A 21448-nucleotide genomic window follows, 5' to 3' on the forward strand; every position below is an offset into this window, starting at 1 on the left:
AAACACCACTATAAATCACTATAAACGAAGAAAAGGTGTACACCGAATAATTTATAGTAGGAAAATAACAATTTAAGTTTGTTTTTTTACCAACGGTTTAACAGATTTGCCGAAGATTCTAATAAAACAATAATATTGTCAATAATTATGTAACAGTATTAAGAGTAGTCACCAGAATGAAGAGGTGGTGGGTGGGCGGGCATTTTGCTTACCTATAAAAGACTCTCTAGGAAAAAGTTAAACTTAACCCCCCCCCACCCACCCGTTCTCTCTTTTTTTTTTTCTTAAATAAGAAATAAATCTTGTACCAAATAGTACAACAAATAAATACGATTAGCGCTTTTTTACAGGCTAATTTCTGTCAGTTACTTATCACTCCCACTCTGCAGAAGAACATAATAAACGCCGCCTCCATTTCAGTGATTAATTAAAAAAAAATAGTACTACCCCAATTGATGAGAAGAAGAAGAAACTTAAAATACGTTTAAAACGGTAAATTGTTGTATAGAAATATGGATTTTGTAATTAAACTCCGCCCCTCTATCTGACAACGAATAAAAAATGCATCACAACTGAGATAGGGGCGGGTGGGTAGGGCTTAATTATTGGCTTCTTCTTGTTAATCTATACCTATTTTCAACAATACGATATTTAAAACAATTCTAACCTCAAATTTACCATTTGATATTAAGTATTTTATTCTTGAAAGACGACTACGTAATTTACAAAAAGAAATCCAAGAATAAGCCCCACCCACACACCCCATCCCAATTGTGATTAATCTTTGTATTCGTCGTGAGGCGGGGACTGAGCTTAAATGCAAAGTTCATATTTCCCTACAAGAAAATACCATGTGGAACACATTTTATGTATCGTGTTGTTGAAAGATAACTACACATATTAAGAAAAAAAAGTCAAAAATTATGCCCCACCTACCCGCCCCGATCTCAATCGTGATAATTTTTTTATTCGTTATGAAATCAGGGGCGGAGCTTAACTGCAAAGTCCATAAAAGTTTGAGGCATGATCGTATTGTAGAAAATAGACTATTTTGAGAAAAACTAGAGAATGAATATTCTTATTCTCTCAAAAGCAAAAGGAGATCGAAAGAAGAAAAGAAACTATACAAAAATAAAAGCTTTCATATCCACAACTTGACTTTGCTGTAAATTTGTAGCGCGAATCGGTAAATTTGACACTACTGGTGACGCAGCTGAATATGATTTTAACCTCAAATTGACTAGAAGACTACGTATATAACGAAAAAAAAGTATTTTAGTTAAAATGTATAAAAACAACAAGATCACCTGATTTGTTTTTACAAAAAGTATTCGTATGGATATGTAAAAAGATAAAGTAATTTATCAATACAATAAAAAATAGTTTAAGCTCTATATGCATATCTAATCATTAATAAATACAATTGCAAGTGGGTCTGTGAAAGTAATACTATTTCATCTAGTACTTAGTATTTTTTAACGACACCCACACATACTATTAGAACAGGCAATAACTGTTTATTGTATTAATCCTTCAAATTATAATAAATGTTTCGGACCCCACCTAACAATAATCTTTTGAGAGTGATTTTGGTTTTTTATTTTTTACAATTGGTGGTGTTCAATACATCAAAATTTGATTAATAATTAGACATCAGTCTGTTTGATTGTGGTAAAAAAAACTAAATTTGTTGCAATTTTTTCGTAAAACCCATGGATGTAGAATGACAGGAGGGAACATGCCTTATTGTACCAATATTAAAATTTTGTCGACAAAACGGCTCCACGCAAGAGCTGTTAATAATCCTTTCCGTACTACTACAGGAGTAGTCGGTTAACAACAGAGGCTCAGGTGGTGTCGTTTAGTTTAAAATATGTTCATAGGGAATACAAAGGTCTTATTTATATGCTTAATTTTGGACTAAAAGCAAATATATTTACTGCGACATAAAAATTCAAGAAAATTTTACCGCTTTTACTTATGTTATATATTATTAAATTATTTTTGTATCTTGCGATAACCCAAACATCCCGCCTGAAATTGACATGTGAAAAGAATTGAAAGCCCGCGAAAAATTAAAAAATTTGGCCTTGGCTGTGATCGTTAACAAAATGGGAACCCTTCGTTGTGTTTTGAAATGACGGAATGCGTGTGTGGACCACCACGTTGGAAAAGTACCGCTAAATAAAACACAAAATATATGGAGGACACAAAATTATTTATTCCTCCACTGACAAAAAAAAGAAAGTGACTAAGTTGTGCCCGTTGAAGACACCGCTTAATGGGCAGCTACAAAAAAAAAATTGAATGACTTGGAATGAAATCAAATTTAACGTTCTGGAATCAATGCAAATATTTGAAAATCACAATTTTAATAAAAATGGATGCAAATCCACAAGTTATTACGGACGTGTGGCAGCAAATTAAAACTCAAGAGAACAACATTTTTAATGAAAAACTATGCAGCGGCAGCGGCACAAGAGTATCGCGCGGAGTTTGGGGTTCCTGATCGTGGCTGTTCTCCTACCCACTAGAGACATGCCATACGAGCTATGGGGAAGAAGCTGACATTACATTATCATCAAAAATTCGCATGTTTCCGATTAGTAAGCCGCAAGAATTAGCAACGCGTGTTGGGGAAACTGTGCTTTCGTCGTCGTCACTATTAATTGTCGTTAAACAAAGGTTTCCTCCCTTTTTATTAACTACCAATTTACACTCACAACACAACACACAGTAAAATCTCTCATCCCTCTACCAAACCTCCATCTTCTACCCACGCTCTAACTAAAATTTCCAAGCAGAACTACCAACTACCCAAAAAGCGCTAACGTGCACATGGTTGCCTATGTTTAACGATTTTTTTGACTGATTTTTTTTTTTTTTTAATTATTCAAATGCGATTTCGCGTCGTTGTTAATTTTTTTCAGCGCGAAATTTTAATTCAAATTCGGTCACCACAATCTTATGAATAACCAATTTCTCGGAAGAGCTGGAACAGCCATTTATGATCCTAGTCGAAAGCGCGGTACCATGCACTTTTCCAAACTATATTCCCTCCTCTCGTTCTATCTCCGTGGTAAAACATTATTTACGCTTAAGAACGTTGTAAAAAAACGTTGTTTTCAATTATGTAGGGTATTAATAAATGATTTATATCTAGTGGGCTATGAAACAGTTAGTTCAAACGTTTATTGCTTTAAATCACAAAGAATACGGAAAATTATGGACTCTAAATGAAGACAAATTTATTATCGAAGCCTATTTTCGTTCTGGTCAAGACATTGATGCAAAATGGCAATGCTCAACTTCTGCCGCTAAAAACCTGTATTTTTCGAAGTAAATCATTTATTAACCCCTTGTATTTTAACAAGATATTCGGTGTAGAAGCTTCATTTTTGTTTTTTTTTCACGGTTTTTCCCAAAATTCTTTAACGCAGTTTAACAACAAAAACAAAATATATCAAAGTATTTGAAAATAGTATTAATCCTTAAAATTACATGCAAATCTTTCCGACCGCAGGGCGCAACTGACCCATGCATATAAAAGTAGCCAAAAAGAAAATAAAATCGCTCCATATAGAAACTGTAAAACGCAATTAGTTAATTTGGCGGAGTTATTTTTTGCGGATAATATGATAATAATAAAGCAAACGTAAACCAAGACAGAAATCTATGAATCTTTATATTTCACTTTAATATGTATAATAATAATTATTATTATTAAATACACACTCTGCACATTTCATATCCTTAATCTACCGTAGGTACGTTCTTGGACCCTACTATTTCCCGAGTATGAATACATACATCATTTTACGAGTCTCATATTAGGCTTCGGTTCGTCTTGCTGTGGACTTCGCACAATTCAAAGTCACAATTGATTTTTGGTCGAAGGAAATTTAACAATCACTAAACGAGAAAGAGGCACTACACACTACTCTCCCCTTTGATAGTCATATCGGCAGGGTAAATATATTTTTTCCGTCTTACGAAATTAGGGGACGTCCTCTCACCGGTAACGTTAAGACCGCTCAACAAAGGCAATGCCTCGTTACGAGAAAAACATTCTTCCTCACTGTTACGTCTTTTCACGCACAATATAGTTTTGGGAACTGGTGTTTCGCTGATAATGCGTGCAGCAGCCATTCGTGCCGCGGTCTCGCTGTTTTTATGTTTTCGGGTCTTGAATATATGCCAATGTTTACGAGAGGGGCTGTAATCGCTAGGCATTATGCTGGTGTCGATATTGATGACTTGAGGATTGAAAGTGACGTTTTTCGTATCGGAGGGTGTTCTGCAGACGCTGCCGGAATCAACGCTGTTGGGCTTGGAAGTGTCGTTATTTCGGGAGACGAACTGGAACGAACGATGTTCTTCGTCCAAATTAAGGTCGATGGCAAAGTTCGAGATGATGTCAGGATCCATCTCCTGCAACGTCGTTCTTATTTATTGATACGAACTTATAAAAAGTTTCCTATAGACAAGATAAGAAATGACAATGGGAAACAACGGAGATTAATAATAGAGTAGAATATCCTGAATCACTGCCCATTGGAGTGGAAGGGAATTGTACATAGTGCGACCTTGTAATTATCATTAAATATTATTGACTATTCTATTAATAATAATGAATGAATGAATTATTTAAATCATTATGTAATTGCTAAACACCGAAAATACACGCGAAAGTCGGATCCATACCTGCGACGTGGAAGGGGACTGGGCACCTCTGTCGCTTTTGGTGGGTGCTTCCTCCAAGAGGTCGAAATGTGTTTCCAAAAACACGGAATTACTGTTAAAAAAGTCTTTACATCCGGCACTCGCCAAAACGTTGTCTAGTATGTCTTCAGCTGACTGAAACTCATCACTTTCACCACTGATCATTTTGTCTGAAGAACCGCTACAACACTTCGTCTCAGTGACATTATCACAGTTGTTACATTTGCTGCTGGAAGCAGCCGACTCATAACTTAAATTACTACTGGAGTTAGTAGCAGGACTACCGTTGTTTGAACACCTTCTGAATATTTTGGCCATCTGGAAGTTCCTCACGTTACGTATATCATCGGCACAAGTACTCAGACTCCCGATTATTTTTGGAGTACGTCTCATAATTTTTGGAGTATTAATTTCGCAAACCGTAGTCTGAGTTACTAGAACGCCAGTCCTTGAACTAATACTCGATACCTCCGACAGACTTTCCGGACTCGCTAAAGGCGCTAATCCAAACCAGTCATCGTGGATCAAATCTAACTTTAATCCGGGACTTGGTGTTTGTCTTTTCAGCGTCAAACTTAAGCTCTTAGTTATAGGAAAAATCGGCGAGGGTTGACTCCTGCTCGAGAAATAGCCGTTGGTAATGGAAGAAGCGTTGCTGGGGGCTCCCGAAGGGCTCTGCAAGGATGTGAAGCTGGTCTCCAGGTAAAGACGCTGAGGTGGCGTCGGACTGCAGCCAGACAGAAGACCATCTTCCTCCCAGCACCTCTGGGGGTTGCTGTTGGAACCCGAGCGTTGGGGTTTTCTAGGACCCAGCGTCGTTACAACCTACAAACGATATGATGCTTTTAAAAGACTGTTGGGGGCAAACTTTGAAGACATGCAACACTCACTACAACGGTTTACATTTTTTAATCAACAAAAACATGCAGAGACGTGCGCGCCATCTGCATCCAGAGACACTCACTTGGTGTAAACTATTACTTTGGTTTTACTGGAACACACCAAATTGATATTATTTTTTTTTGTGAGTAGTTGCAACCGTTGGGTGAAACATGATTCTTTTTATGGAGATTGTCTTCCGCACACTGAAGTGTTTAAAATATTTTCGTCAATGTCTGTTATTAAAAGTTGATGTTCTTATAATAATGCCAAAAATAAGAACTTTTAGGTATTGATCGATTTATATAACTATTCGAGTTTTCTCTCTCAGGGCCGTCTCTTTTCATTTTTTGATTTTGGTGTAGTGGTCAGTTTTGAAACTCCTAAGTGGTTAATTAATTTTGATAATTAATTAACATAAACTAATTTAAAAGATGGAAGGGCAATATGGAAACCGTTACGTCAATGCATTCCTTAAAGTGATTTTTAGTTTTTTCGAAATGACGAATGAAGAAATAATTTTGTACTTTGGAAAGGTTTCTTTCAATAATGACGAGGTACATGTCAGAACTATTTACACAACAGTCTTATTAACGCTTGAAAACAACGAAAAATATGAATACATTCAAAAGTACCTGTTAGAATAAATCTTTAAAAGGTTTTGGTACACTAAGAATAAATAAATAAATTCCTGCAGTAAAATTCTAAATTTAAAAATTATACGTACCTATATATTATTTTTATTAAATAAATGATTTATATCTAGTGGGCTATGAAATTTATTTATTATTGTGCCGCTTCATTTAACTTGTTGCATTAATTAATCGGTCAATTAGTTGTCTAACTTTGAATCAATTTTTAACGTTTATTTCTTTAAATCGCCAAGGATACGGAAAAATGTGGGCTCTAAAAGAACATAAATTTATTACCCAAGCCTATTTTGGGTTTAGGTAAGAAATTGCTGCAGAATGGCAATATTCAAATTCTGCCGCCAAAAAACTGTAGTTTTCGAAAGTGCCAAATTTTTCAAGTGGTGTTTACGATTCTCTAAATGTAAATTATTTGTTAACATTCTGAATTTGAGTAAGACGATATTTGGTGTCGAATTTCCATTTTAATTTAATCACGCTTTTTACGAATATGTATTGTTTAGTAGAGTTTTACAACAAAAACAACTGTTTTTCAGACAGAATTTTCGTTACCCCTGTACAACAATAATAAAAATTTATTCTACAAATTTAATTTTATTTTTATGATCAACCCCTTTCTTGCCAGTTTTGAATCATTGGCAGAAATGTTAGCACGTCAGTTCACGATTGTCAATTTTGACATGAACAAGCCTAAAAAACTTGTTAAGAAGATGGCAGCTAGGTACTAATTTGGTGCCCAAAATTTGACTTTGATATCAGGTGTGCCAACCTGACGGAAAAAATGGTCGAAGGTTGTTTCAACAGAAGTTCCCTGGCACCTAAAGTACAATGATACAATGAAACATATCCAGCATATTTTCAAGTTGAGTTTTTCTTTATACAATTTTGTGATGACGTCATCAACATTTTTGCGAGGACACGTATATCAACTTGGAGGATTGGCCCAATGTAATACATACTAAAAATAACAGTATTGTATTCTCAAACTTTTCTGGGAAAATGGAGTGAGCCGTTCCTGATTTAATTGATAAAATAAATTGACTCATTCATTAATTTTTTGATTCACCTAAATCACAAGTAAAAACTTATCAATCATCATACTTTGCACATTTTGGGAAGAATTTATTCAGCAAAATTTTGAGATGATGTCATTTCAATTTTTTGAATGAAATAAATAGATATACTTTTATTAACAATTTACCATGCTCCATGCTCACAATAACTTTAAAACACCTGCAAGATTTGAAAGTATTCAGTTTTGCAATTCTTGATTTAATCAAGAAAATACATTGACTCAGTCATTGATTTTTTTGAAACACCCGGTATAAGCAAATCTAAAAAATAATAATGCAGTGATAAATCACAACTATAGACTCTTCATATTTTGCACATTTGAGACGGGATTTAGGGGGGGGGGGGGGGCAGAGCAAATATATTTTGATATTAAAAATTTACCATGCTTATGATAACTTTAAAACATCTCAGATTTCAAAGCATTCGATTTTGCAGTTCCTGATTAAATCAATCGAATAAATTCACGCAATCATTTTTTTGGAGTCACCTGTATAAACAAATCCAAAAAATATGAATGGAAAGAGAAATCACATGTATAGACATGTATGGACATTTTAGGTAGGATTTATTGATTTGATCGGCAAAATTTCGAGCTGACGTCATCAATTCTTTGGAGGGGATACGCAAATATATTTTGATTAAAAATTTATCACGCTTGACATAACTTTAACATATCTGCAAGATGTCAAAGCATTCGGTTTTCCAAATTCAAAATTAAACTGCAAAATTATTATTTTGTTTTTTAAAAATCTGGATACTTCGGGTAAAAACTCAACACGGAGTCATAAACTACATGTGTAGAACTATGTTATTTTATAATATAATTTAAAACCCATTTACTATGTACAATTCTGAAGTCATTATCACATTATTGGTGGGGATGATTAGACAAAGTTCAGTAGTTTCGAAGATTGTCTATCTAATAAAAATCCGGACAGACGGGAGACAGACAGACAGACAGACAAACGGAAACGGGAGACTTATTTCTTCGTGTTGTAGGGGTCATGAAAGGTCAAGAAAACGTACAAGTTGGCTTACGCTCAGGAAGTAAAAATTTATTTTACAAATTTTATTTTATTTTTTATGATTGCCGCCTTTAAGTAAAAATAAAGGTGAATATGGACTGTTAAACTAGACGTAAAAAATTGTAAGTATATTTTTTTAAATAAAATTTTGTAAAGAAGTCTTCATCTTTGAGTACCTAGTATTAATTGAAGCAAATTTTTGGGTTGGCAATTTTGAATTATTGGCAGCAATGTTAACATGTCAGTTCCCAGTTGTCAATTTTTACATAAAGAAGGCAAAAAAAACCTGTTAAGAACATAATAACTCCTATTCACTAAAACCTTTATTAGATAAACTTAGGGTTTCTTTTTCGGTTTGGTTTAATGTTCAATAATGATTTTAAATTGCAAAGTTAAAGGAGAGATTTGGGTGACGGGGTAGTATAAAGTTTTAAATTTGGCAGCTACTGACTTGATGCCCAAAATTTGAGTTTAATATCAGGTGTGCCAACCGGAAAAAATCACTACTGGTAAGTCACAGACCACATTTAAAGTGTTGTTAATTAGCCGGCTATTTTTAAAAATAGCTTTAATAGCTGAGTTTTTTCCGTAATATTTATATATCCGGATTTTTAGCCGACATCTATTAAGATTAATTTGATAAAAATTCCGGATGTCTTTCCAAACCGTCAGTAGAATATTAAGTAGGTAATATATTATATGTATATTTATGAGGATTTAATTTTTTATTACAATATTAAAGAAAAATTATCATATTTTCAACAATACAACATTTTTGTAAGTTTTACATGTAAACAATACAAAAAATAAAAATATTTAAAAGAATCAATACAAAAACATTTTACGTGAAAAAAAAGTGTGGGTAACAAATAATTTTTGTATTGATTAAATTTCTTCCACACAGTGAAATAAGTGAATATATGTATATAAAAGAACTTTAACAAAAGTAGGATTCTTAAAATTATAGCAGTAAATTATTAAAAAGTTTAATCTGTGTCATCAGGATTTTCGTTTCATTTGCAAATATTATTGTGATCATTTGGATCATTGTGGTTATCAGTTTCATTTTGTTAACTTTTTTATTTACTACCTACTATTTAATCAATTTTAAATGAAACAAGTTGTTTGTGGTTCTCTTATTGGATTCCATTTCCAATGGCGCCAAATTTCAAATAAAACGCTTTGCAGCCCTTTTATTTTATTAATGATATTTAACCTCACACTTTGCGGCTATTTAAATACAACTTGGATAGGAATTACTACGACTAAAGACAACAAACAACAAACTCATAGTTTTTTGCATATTTTAGACGTAAACGATCCAGTGAGATTTTGAGATGACGTCATCAACTTTTTGGAGGAAATAAGGAGATCAATTTCAATTAGCTGTGCTTACGACAACTTAAATGGGAAAATATTATTATACAAGTTTTATTTACAAAAATCTACATGTATAAGGCAAAAAATAAGGACGAATTAATAAATCACAAGTATTGGCGCGCTATTTTATAAAATAAAAATATTATTTATTTTACAAATTTTGAAATAACGTCATCAAATTATTGAGTTGACCATTCGTCAAATGAAACCTATTACAATAATTAGAATTACGTAGAAGATGCGATTATTATAGAAACTAAAAAAAAAAAAAAAACAACACAAAAAGTCTTAAACACGAAACACCTGTATTATAGCCGATTTTAAGGAGGAATTACATCACTGACTAATTTACCACCTGAATGACTCCTTAGTTTATCACAATATATAGTGTATTAGGTATATGTCTGCATATTTTTAATAACTTCCTCTGCAGTTTTTTCCATATAATGAATTAACGTTACAAAGTTATTATATCATTACGTGGTAAAACATTTTTTAAAGTCTACCACAGTACATATACACATACTTACTAACATATAAATATTTGAGCAATCTGGATTTGAATGTATAGTTGGTTGTTCAAGTAGTTATTCTGAACGTGTTCTGAACCACAAATTTTCAAATATAAATGAAGAAAAGGTAGTTACTTTAAAAATTTGAATATTTTCTGCAAAGGTCGGTCAACTTCGATGATCTATTAAAAAAAAGTTTGGCCTTGGAGAATCATTTCCCCTTTGAGGGAATCAATTTAGCCAACATACCGTTCAAAGGTAAGAGGTTAGTTATTCAAAATTGTTATTCATTTTATGGTGAATTTTAAAATGGCATACATTTTATTTTAAAATCTAGTAAGTTAGTCCAGCCAATTATTATTGTACGTTCATACATTTATACTCTTCTATGATACTACGACGGCCCTGCCCTCTTTAGAGATATAAGATTATTACAATCCAGTTATAAAATTTTTTACGAAACAATATTAAAATGTTATTAAGTATAATGTGGAAAGTCCATTCAAAAAAACATTCTGTAAAGAAGGTATAAAGGGATAGCGATGAAAACAATGTCAGTACCTTGTATCTGGTGGGGGAGGTTTATGGTCATGAGGCGACCCTGATGAAGTATGTTGGTGGCGCCCTCTGGTTAGAACACCACGTTCCACCTGCCCACACATACACACGGCCTATCAGACTTGCGCCAATTGCTTGCAACTAACATATTCTGGCGTGTTGGGATGCACAATGCACGCTTAGAAAATACTCGAAAGCAGACATCTGCACAATTTTTTTCATAATTGGTGAAATCAAACACACCAACAACTGTTACCAACCCGTGAGCAGGTCGCTTTCGCCAGTTTTACATTGGCAGTTTGATTTCTTTGGTAGTCAAAAGACTTAGAGAAAAGCACATACTTAGAGTATCTAGTACATGATAGAAAAATAAAAAAAGTACACAACAGAACACTTGAAAATAATATATTTACTAAAAATGTAAAAAATGAATCCACTGTCACATTAAACTAAAAATAAATAAATAACAAACTAAAAATAAGACAAAGTATACACTCTAATCACAGATTACGTGAAAATTTGTAACCGTACGGCCTCCAGTGAAGAATAGCATTTTATACAAACACAAAAGACTAGTTTACCCAAACGTGAAATTTCTACGGTGTTGTCAAGTGCTTTTTGTTTGGTGCAAATACACGGTTATAAGCGGTTTCCCATTGAAAATGCTATCCATGCTAGCTAATCTACCTGGTCACTGAACATGTAGATATCGGGCTGACGAACACGATGCGACCGTACCTTGTTGAGGGCATCTAATACTTTATCAGGCATGTGATCCTGTATCATCACCGGAGAAATCAACACTTCGTCAAAATCGGTATTATGAGCCCACAGCGCTTGATATACCGGTTCCCGTTTCGAGAGGGCTTGTCTGGAGAACAAAAAAATCATCATGGAAATGGGAAAATACACACATCGTCAGGTCAATTAACAAAACAGTAACATATCAAACTACCACAAAAGTATAAAAATCACGTGGTGCAAGGGGAACATCATGCAACAATCACAAAATGTTTTATTACCTCCATCTCTTTTCATACTTTTGTCTGAAATAAGGAGCGGTGTAGGATTAGTTTCACTTTCCGAATGAAAGATACTTACTCGCCACGTGTTGGGTGATGGCGCACCACGTGTATTATACGACCTGGAGGATAGAGGGGTTGATGCGACGTCAGAGCTATTGAACTGTCAGAGGGGTGTAGTCCATCACGGGCGTGCCGTCGAGACCTCATATACTCTCCAACGTCGCTTTCTCCTGTGGATAATTCAACGGCTGATGTCGGCTGAGAACAACCGCAGCAAATGATGCTGCAGGTAATGGTCTTCCACTGAAAACAAACAAAGTATTTGCAATGAATTGGAGCGAAGTTTTATCAAGTCCACCTTAGGGTCCACACTGCGTTTGATGGCGTTGATCAAATCGGCCCGCAGCGCTTCCATCTGGTGGAGTCCTATTCTGGGTACTACATCTTTCCCTACCACCACGGATATGGTGAAAGATTTGGTGTATTCCACAGCCGGCATGCTAAGGAGACCTCCAGGGGGAGAATAGCAGTAGCACTTAAGAGAAGTATAATACTGTCTTAAGAGTATTCCCAAAATGCTGGCCGCACCAGCACCTAGGGAATGTCCGACAATCACGATTTGGAAATCATTGGTTCCCCTTTCCGGACAGTGTTGTAAGGCTCGTTCGATCAACTCCTCTTCTTGAAGTTTATCCAGAATGTACTGGGCTGCTTGGACCATACCTTTGTGTCCCAACCAATCCTCTCGTGGAGGATCCAACGGAAGCGTTTCACCTTCGGCGTTCAAATCGGTTAAAATATCCTAAAAGTTGCTGTTTATAATCTTTAATTTTTGAGAAACGTCAACGTTTTACTTTCATACTCAACGTGCCTCTAACACTGATCACCACTTTCTTCCGATCGTAATCTAAGGCAACGAAAAAGGGAGTTTCACCCACGTCCACGTGGTAAGTGGCATATATAATCTCTATATCTCCCAAACTGGTGAGTTTCTGTAAGGCTGCGTAGTTGCACCTGCAACAGTTGTCTTCGACAATTTCAGCCGAGACGCGTTTTTGACACGGCAGGCAGCAACAACACTTCAAGTCAGCGCACAACCTGCACAGACCCATAGATGACGTCCATACGTAGATGGGCCAACCGTAAGCCCGAACGGCAAAGTGAGCATAATGTATGACTGTCTGAAACAGTTCTAAATCGGCACCTTCGTGCAGAGACAGAAACTGGGTCCGTGGGGTTACGGCTACGCCCGAAAGGAACTCGTAAGTATCATTTTTACGTTGCTCGACGATGGCCTTCCTTTCGATCTTCTGGAACTTCCTCAGTAGGACCAGGCCCGCGACCACGTCCGATGGTACGACGTCCAGGTCCCGGAAGAAGTCGGAGAGCAATCGCGCGATGTCGGCGAAGGAATTGCGGTTTCGGTCCGACGTTCCCGAGCAACAGAACAGGAAACGGCAGCGCTGCTGCCAGCTGTCCTGGTAAGCCCGCAGGACTTTTCTGGAAGGGGATAGTTAGTAGGGGATTTCGCAGTGTGACGGATTACCGTTGTCGCCAATTTCGAGTACTGCCGGACCTTTTGTACTGAAACTTGGATTCTGATTCCCGCATTGATCTTTGGTACTGTTTCATTTTTACCCATGAGCGGCCTGCCGCGTCATATGTGCACCAAACAGTTACTAGCACAGATAATAATATACACCAATTACAAACGACCATACCCAGGACGGTTTCTTTCGGGTTCATCGGGTTCACTGTTTTACAGGTGAAGTAATTCTCATAAAACCATGCCACTCCGACGGACAACCAGCCAGCTTCTATAAACATCACAGCTGAAACAGAGACATTACGTCGGCTATTATCACTTAGTTATTGAGGACGAAATTGATCTATTCCACTTCGAGTGTACAGAATAAACCATAGGGGGCGAACAAATGTTTTTTCAAAATATATAATGCATACCCCTTAATTATTTTAGTACTACTTAAACACAAACATGAAGTTTCAGCTTTCTGTGATGATGCGACCCGACCGACACGACTTCAAAATTATGCATGGAAGGATTTTTCTTCTATCCTACTGTAAATTGGCGCAATTCTTGCCTTTTCCGAAATATTAAAAAAGGCACAACAAATATTAGAGGGTACGCATCACAAAAATTGTTCAAGGGACACCCTACTACATAGACTACTAGATAAATTTAACATGGTACCTAAGCCATATATTGTCATCTTCCGTATTGGCCAGATCTAAAAAATACAGTGTTGTTTCTATAATGCGGAACGATTACGCAAGTATGCTGCACCGAAATGTAGAAGTTTTTATGTATTGTCACGATACACTTGTGGCGGATCGGAAATTCCGTCCTTAAAACAGCCAAGAATTTAGTCGAAACATATTTCTTCCCAAATACAAAGGTACATAATTAAATTCTGAGAAGACCTGACAACATGGGCAACTCCAGCGTTCAAGAATGTCTTCTTTGACCGTATTTTTTCCTACTTCACTCGACGGGGATACATCGTTGGAAACGTCTTCTTCATCCCCAGGGACCAAAACTCCTATAAATAAGAAACGGAATAGACCTTATTCATTGAGTCTATCCGATTCAGCTCCGACGGTCAGTCTATAGTCCAGTTTGACCCGAATACTCAGCTTCCTCAACCTCACCGTCGTCATGTCGTCGAAGAGCCACTTCGTCAAGTTTCGCCAATTTTGCCGCCTTGATGCCGCGTTATCAATTGACCTTATGTAAATAAGCGGTAAAAATGGTATTGTTATGACAGATCTACGAATCTACGGTTATATTCAGCAATCTAGCGACAGGGTGTTCCTCTAACTTCAAGGTATACATCCCGAAAGCCGGAAACTCCATCCAATTCGAGTTTTCATGACGACATTTTTGACGCTAATCGGTGTCACAGTAGTGATAATTTCGATTTAAATGAACCAGACCTAGCCAATCCGGTGCAGAATTATCAGTGTTTTCCTTCCGAATCTGATAAGGTTCTTTTAAGTGGGACGAGTAACCGTGACCTATCTATCTTGTCTGTTTGCTAGTTCGCTGATTGGTCCCTGGAGTATAAAGCATTGTTTCATATTGATGAAGCCTGGTTTCATTTATCAGAGTATGTAAACTCGCAAAATATGAGGACCTGGAGTGCAATTTGAAAAAAAACCCAATTACACCTACAAGAAATTGGAGTTTAGTGTGTCAGGAAAAATTAGTTACAGCTGTGAAATATCAGAAGATGCTGCAGGAATTTATTGACAAGCTTGATCCTGAAGAATTAATTGCAGAAAAGGTGTTTTCAGCATGGCGGCGAAACAATTCATAGCGCTCAAATGTTTGAACTTTCTATGGGAATTTTATGACGACCGTCTAATTAGCTCCCATATCTATTATCTACCCACCTCAATCACCTGATTTGACACCTTTAGATTATTTCCTGTTCTCGATGATTTTAAAAAACACTATATTTAAACAGTCAACAGATACAATTGAGAACTTAAAAGTGAGAATAATACAAGAGTGTGAAAGTGTTTTGCCGGAAGTTCTTACTTAAGTATTTGCGAATATGAAACGCTGGGTCAATTTATGTAACGAAGTCCACACTTCCAGCAATTGTTGTGAATTCAATTAAATATGTTACTCGTGATAAATAAATCATTTTAAATCCAACGAGGGTTTGAGGGTTTAATTTTTGTCGACCTAGCCGTCTAAGTTCAGACATACACAACCCATATTCAGGTTATGTTGCGAAATTGCGAATTCATCACAAGAATGCACATTTTTAACAACAATAAAAAAACTGTGTCAAGTTACGGGCTACCGTCAACAAATGCTTGAGTAATTAGGTCACAAATCGAAAAAATCAAATTAAAAGTCAATTCAACAAGTCAAGATATTAATTCAACTTATAACCAAGAAATATAATACAAAATAAATGGAAATACATTTAATTTTTCTTTAATACCTATTTATTGTAATATAAATCAATTCTTCATGAATATACCTAGGTATAATAGCACTTTAATTCATTCTCTATTAAGAGTTTGGATATGTATCTGATTTTTTATCGGATTAATCCTGAATAAATTACGGCTAAAAAATCCAGAGTTTTATCAGATAAATGTCAGGGATAAAATAACAGTGTGTCAGGCAGATTTCTTCATTTCATCGGATTGTCTGACCGCATTAGTCACTGCGGTTAAGATAAAAGATGACCATACGTACGATAACGATACTTACGTATACGATTATGGTTACGGTCCACTATAAATGATATCATTGAAGTTCGTTACTTTATCATTCTACAGTTACTACTGCGATTACTTCATTTACGGTTACGTCGCGTCGATCTAAAACCCATCATAATCGTTCTCGCATTCGGTAAACTATGGATCACACCTTAACAAATTTTTGCAATTGTATATGTTTCTATGCTGATCATAATTTATTTGCGTTGTGGGAGACTTGGCTTTCTGATGAGATGATATTTGCAACAATGAATTATTTCCAAGTAACATTGCCATTGTGGTGTACCGTACGGCCAGAAAATTCTAAAACTTACAAGTTTCCAAAGGCTGTTATTTATTCTACTTACGATTACGAATGATATTGTTTAAAATATTCCGTGTGAGAAACTTCTATTTGCGGATGACCTCTATTATTAACAGACTTATTGTTATGAAATTTTAAATATAAGCTGTCCATAACATTCTCTATATATTGTATAATGCAACTGCAATTTTTTTTTAGGATTATCATGTTTTTTTTATTTTTGTGAAATTTTTGATCACGCTTCTTTAAAAACAATATCTCAATTAGTTATGAAAATTTAGGGACACGCTTTTCACCGGTATTTTCACCTGACAAATGTCTATAAATCGTACCGAAGATATTGTGGACTCCTAAAAAACAGGTTGTGCTTTTTACTATTACAGAGTTTTGTAAGCTGGAAACGGTGAAAAGGTGGTTCCGAAATCTCTGTAAATAATTGAAATATTGATTTTTAAAGGTATGTACGTGATGAAAAATTTCACCAAATTTAAAAAACGATGATAAAATTAATAAAAAATCTGCCCAACTGATGAATAAGGTAACAACAGATTGTGACAAAAATGTTAATTCTTCTAAAATGTTGCAGAATTGTAAACTGAAGCAATAATATATTCCTTAGTGAGTTGTACAAGGTATTGTAAACATTGCGTACGTAACAAATACTTGGACCAACCAGTGAGTGGAAACTGCTGGACTGATTGTTGTCAAATTTTGTATGTATATTAAAAATATCATGTAGATGGTTAAATGATAAAAATATTTTGCTAATCGTCCCCACCAACAATTTGATGACGTCATTTGAAAGAATTCTATATTTATTTGATTTGACTGTTATACAACAATATAGTCCTATATGGTCTAGTGGTTACGAATCAGGAATGTGGACCGAACGTGAGGGGGTTCAATTCCAAACTTCGCCTTTCTTTTTGTTTTCCTTTTTCTTTTCTCTCTTTTTCTCTCGCATTGTGTATTAACTGTTTATAACGTTTATAACCTCATAACAAATTTTTTATGGACGAAATTACCTCAGTTCCTGGAAAGCGTGAAAATACGCCCGTATTTTTTTAAAAATGTGAAAGATTCTCGGGGGCCCCAACTGTCTTTTTTAAAAATGTAAAACCTTCTCGGGGGCGTCAAATGTTTTTTTTTAATGTGAAACCTTCTCGGGAGTCCCAACCGTCTTTTTTAAAAATGTAAAAGGGGGCGCGAAATGTTTTTTTATGTGAAACCTTCTCGGGAGTCCCAACGGTCTTTTTTAAAAATGTCAAACCTTCTCAGGGGCGTCAATTTTTTTTTTAATGTGAAACCTTGGGTGCCCCAATTGTCTTTTTAAAACGTAAAACCTTATAGGGAGTCCCAAATGAATTTTTTTAAAATGTCACACCTTCTCAGGGGCGTCAAATATTTTTTTTAATGTTAAACCTTCTCAGGAGTCCCAACTGTCTTTTTTAAAACTGTAAAACCTTCTCGGGAACCCCAAATGTATGTTTTTATGAATGTGAAACCTTCTCGGTGGTCCCAATTGTCTTTTGTAAAAATGTAGAACCTTCTCGGGGGCGCCAAATGCATTTTTTAGAATATGAAACCTTCGCGAGGGCCCCAAATGTCTTTTTTTATGTGAAACCTTTTCGGGGGTCCCAATTGTCATTTTAAAAAATGTAAAACCTCCTCGGGGGCCCCAAATGCCCTTTTTTTAACGTGAAACCTTCTCGGGGGTCCCAACTGTTTTTATTAAAATGTAAAATCTTCTCGAGGAGCGCCAATGTTTTTTTTAGAATCTGAAACCTTTTCGGGGGTCCCAACTGTTGTTTTTAAAAATGCAAAACGTTCTCGGTGGTCCTAAATATCTTTTTGTTTTATATGTAACCTTCTCGGGGATCCCAACAGTCCTTTTTAAAAATGTATAAAACCTTCGCCTAATGTTTTTTTTTAATGTCAAACCTTCTCGGAGGTCCCAACTGTCTTTTTTAAATGTGAAACCTTCTCGGGGGTCCCAACTGTCTCTTTTGAAAATGTAAACCCTTCTCGGGGGCGCCAAATGTGTTTTTTTTTTATACAAAACCTTCTAGGGGGTCCTAACTGTCTTTTTGAAAAATGTAAAACCTTCTCGGGGACCCCAAATATATTTTTTTTAATGTAAAACCTTCTCGGGGGTCCCAACTGTCTTTTTTAAAAATGTCAAACCTTCTCAGGGGCGTCAAATTTTGTTTTTAATATGAAACCTTCTCGGCGGTCCCAACTGTCTTTTAAAAATATAAAACCTTGTCGGGGGCTTCAAATAGTTTTTTTTTTAATGTAAAACCTTCTCAGGAGTCCCAACTACCTTTTTGAAAAACGTAAAACCTTCTCGGAAGTCCCAACCTGTGGTCCCAACCGCCTTTTTTAAAAATGTGAGACCTTGTCGGGGGCCCCAAATGTATTTTTTTAAGAATGTAAAACCTTCTCGGGGGTCCTAACTGTCTTTCTTTAAAATGAAAACCTTTTCGGGGACCCCAAATGTATTTGTTTAAGAATGTGAAACCTTCTACGCGTTCCCAATTGTCTTTTTTAAAAATATAAAACCTCGTCGGGGGCGTCAAATGTTTTTTTTTTATAATGTGAAAATCTTTCGAGAGTACCAACTGTATATTTTAAAAATGTAGAATCTTCTCTTGGAACCCAAATGTATTTTTTAAGAATGTGAAAACTTCTCAGGTGTCCCAACTATCTTTTTCGAAATGTAAAACCTTCTCGGGGACCTCAAATGTATTTTTTAAGAATGTGAAACCTTCACGGGGGTGCCATCTATCTTTTTTAAAAATGTAAATCCTCGGGGGCGCCAAATGTTTTTTTTTAATCTAAAATCTTCTCGGGCGCCCCAAATGTATTTTTTTAATATTGTGAAACGTTCTCGGAGTTCCTAATTGTCTTTTTTAAAAATGTAAATCCTTCTCTGGGAAGTCAAATGTTTTTTTTAGAATGTGGAACCTTCTCGGGATTCCAACTGTCTTTTTAAAAATGTCAAACCTTCTCAGGGGTCCCAACTGTCTTTTAGTAATGTAAAACCTTTTCGAAGACGTCAAATGTTTTTTTTTTTTAATGTAAAACCTTCTCGGGGTCCCAACTGTCTTTTTGAAAAACGTAAAACCTTCTTGAGGGTCCCAACTGTCTTTTTAAAAAATGTAAAACCTTCTCGGAAGTTCCAACCTGTGGTCCCAAATACCTTTTTTAAAAATGTGAAACCTTATCGGGGGCTCCAAATGTATTTTTTTAGAATGTAAACCCTTCTCGGGGTTCCTAACTGTCCTTTTTTAAGGAAGGCGAAACCTTCTCAGGGGCCCCAGGTGTCTTTTTTTAAGAATATTGAATCTTCCTTCTCGGGGCTGCCAACTGTCTTTTTTAAGAAGGTGAAACCTTTTTTTCTATTACACTGTGACTAGTGCCTTCTATATTGTTCTTACTCCATTGAGGTTATCAAAAAAGAAAAATTTCGCAATTTTTTTTAGAAAATAATTTATAATGAATTATTATTTTACAAGTAATGAGCAATTGTAATGAATTACTTTTTAAAAGTAATAGCTCCAATCACTGATTTTAACCAACTGAAATTAAAGCATTTATTTATTTATTATAAACTATAAGTTATAATAAAGAAAAAAAGAGAAAATTAAAACACCGTGATGGTAAAGATTGTAAAAAACAGTTCCATCTGAAGAAGTACGTAACACTTTCGCAAATAGCGGTTTCTTTGTTACTCCAGTAGTTAAAATTCCCAAAAATAAATAAGAAAGAACTACCATTAATATAAGAAGTTACTAAGAACTCATTTCCGCAAGAAAACCGAAAGACTTACAAATAAACAAGAACAATGAAAACAATAAAACTCAGAAAAAAAAATCAAGCTTGTAGGATCACGTTTCTAACATGACAACGTTGAAATGACGAAGGACACAGAAATTTTATGTTGTTTTATACTTACATCATATTTTTATTTAAAATACTTCCAATCATTGTTCCTTTCACAATGAAAACATTACTCAATAAAGGTAAAAACTATTTATAGCTAAATAAAAAGAGTTTTATAGTTATATTTTACATAACAAACTGGCGTACGCCAACAAATCAACATCTATGCAGATTTATAAAATGTACAAAAACTGTCACGGTTGACATTTTTACCGATTTTCTTTTCATTTATTTCATTTAAAGAAAGAATACTCATTAGTTAAACTACTGAAGTAATTTCAGCTTTTGGTTAAAAACTCAAGTTACCAAAAAATGTTAACAGCTTTAAGATGACAATATTTGGCTTAGGTACCTTACTAAAAGTCATATTTAGGACCAATTGTTTACATTACTTACTTACCTAATCGAAAATATAAGATGTACTGCATGGAGGATCGTGGCGTCGTATCCAAAATACTCCCCCTCATGGCTACCACGCAAATGGCCAGTTCGATAGCCATAGATAATCCCAAAATAACCAAGTAACCCACAACTAAACCTAACAGTTGTAATTCACACTTCTCTAAATTTGCAAAAGTGGACAGACTGAGAAGCACTGTTAGAATGATAGTCCTGTAACAAAACAAATGTCGGTCATAAGGTTTCAAGTAAATAAATTAAAAATGAGCAAAATGATGACCTCACTTTAATGGCGAATTTTTTTGGGCCAGATTTTTTTTAAATCGATGCGGATTTCTAGTTTTAGGGAACCGTAACAAAAAAACTCATCAACTTTTAAAACCTATCGATGTACATATTACATTGATTTTTCATCAGTTCTTGCTATCTGCCTAACGTGCATCCATTTTTGCCTCCATTTTGAAGAAATGACTATCGCGAAATCGAATACAAGAATCATTTACGAAGGAAATAAAAGATAAGGCAATGAACAAAAGATGTGAGTGGAGCAGAGAACTCCGGGATGTCGACTATCGATTTTGAGTTGGTCCGGGGCAAGCTACGATACACGACAAAGAGTCAATGAAAGCTCTTCATTCATACCGAATAAATTAAAATGCGTTATTGTACTCCACATTTTTACATTTTTCGTCTGTGATGCGCAGTTACCATTGTA

At 35.3% G+C, this 21448-nt stretch overlaps 2 protein-coding genes across 6 annotated transcripts in view; both read right to left on the reverse strand.

Annotated features, from left to right (window-relative positions):
• Window positions 1-3668: 3668 nt before the first annotated feature.
• LOC135138668 (uncharacterized) lies at window positions 3669-10904 on the reverse strand. The gene is made up of 4 exons (XM_064068643.1): window positions 10804-10904; window positions 9962-9986; window positions 4705-5547; window positions 3669-4431 (listed from the first exon to the last, which is right to left on the reverse strand). Exons 1-4 carry the CDS (start codon window positions 10902-10904, stop codon window positions 3931-3933), a joined length of 1470 nt encoding a protein of 489 aa, XP_063924713.1. The 3' UTR covers window positions 3669-3930.
• A 285-nt stretch (window positions 10905-11189) lies between these two features.
• The window catches only part of LOC135137820 (diacylglycerol lipase-alpha-like), a 28775-nt gene continuing 18516 nt past the window's right edge, over window positions 11190-21448 (reverse strand). For 4 of the 5 annotated variants that reach the window (XM_064067569.1, XM_064067570.1, XM_064067572.1 and 1 more), the window contains 7 exons: window positions 20735-20946; window positions 13372-13657; window positions 12680-13325; window positions 12184-12627; window positions 11902-12128; window positions 11823-11846; window positions 11190-11671 (listed from right to left, as the gene is read on the reverse strand). In XM_064067569.1, the coding sequence (XP_063923639.1) occupies window positions 11479-11671; window positions 11823-11846; window positions 11902-12128; window positions 12184-12627; window positions 12680-13325; window positions 13372-13657; window positions 20735-20946 (2032 nt within the window). In that variant the 3' untranslated portion in view covers window positions 11190-11478. The remainder of the gene's footprint in view (window positions 11672-11822; window positions 11847-11901; window positions 12129-12183; window positions 12628-12679; window positions 13326-13371; window positions 13658-20734; window positions 20947-21448) is intronic. The other variant, XM_064067573.1, reaches the window with a different exon arrangement.

The sequence above is a fragment of the Zophobas morio genome, unplaced genomic scaffold (genome assembly GCF_036711695.1).
Source record: "Zophobas morio isolate AGI-343-1 ecotype UQ-CSIRO unplaced genomic scaffold, CSIRO_AGI_Zmor_V1 ptg000030l, whole genome shotgun sequence".
In the NCBI taxonomy this organism is placed as follows: domain Eukaryota; kingdom Metazoa; phylum Arthropoda; class Insecta; order Coleoptera; family Tenebrionidae; genus Zophobas; species Zophobas morio.

Bases quoted from the DNA above. Each gene is read 5' to 3' on its own strand.
- LOC135138668 (XM_064068643.1), bottom strand. From the start codon at position 10,904: ATGTGTGGGCAGGTGGAACGTGGTGTTCTAACCAGAGGGCGCCACCAA. The intron at 9,987-10,803 runs GTACTGACATTG...TTTTTTTTTTAG, and splicing joins CCTCCCCCACCAGATACAAG to TTTCTATAATAATCGCATCT. The intron at 4,432-4,704 runs GTATGGATCCGA...ACGACGTTGCAG, and splicing joins AGTCCCCTTCCACGTCGCAG to GAGATGGATCCTGACATCAT.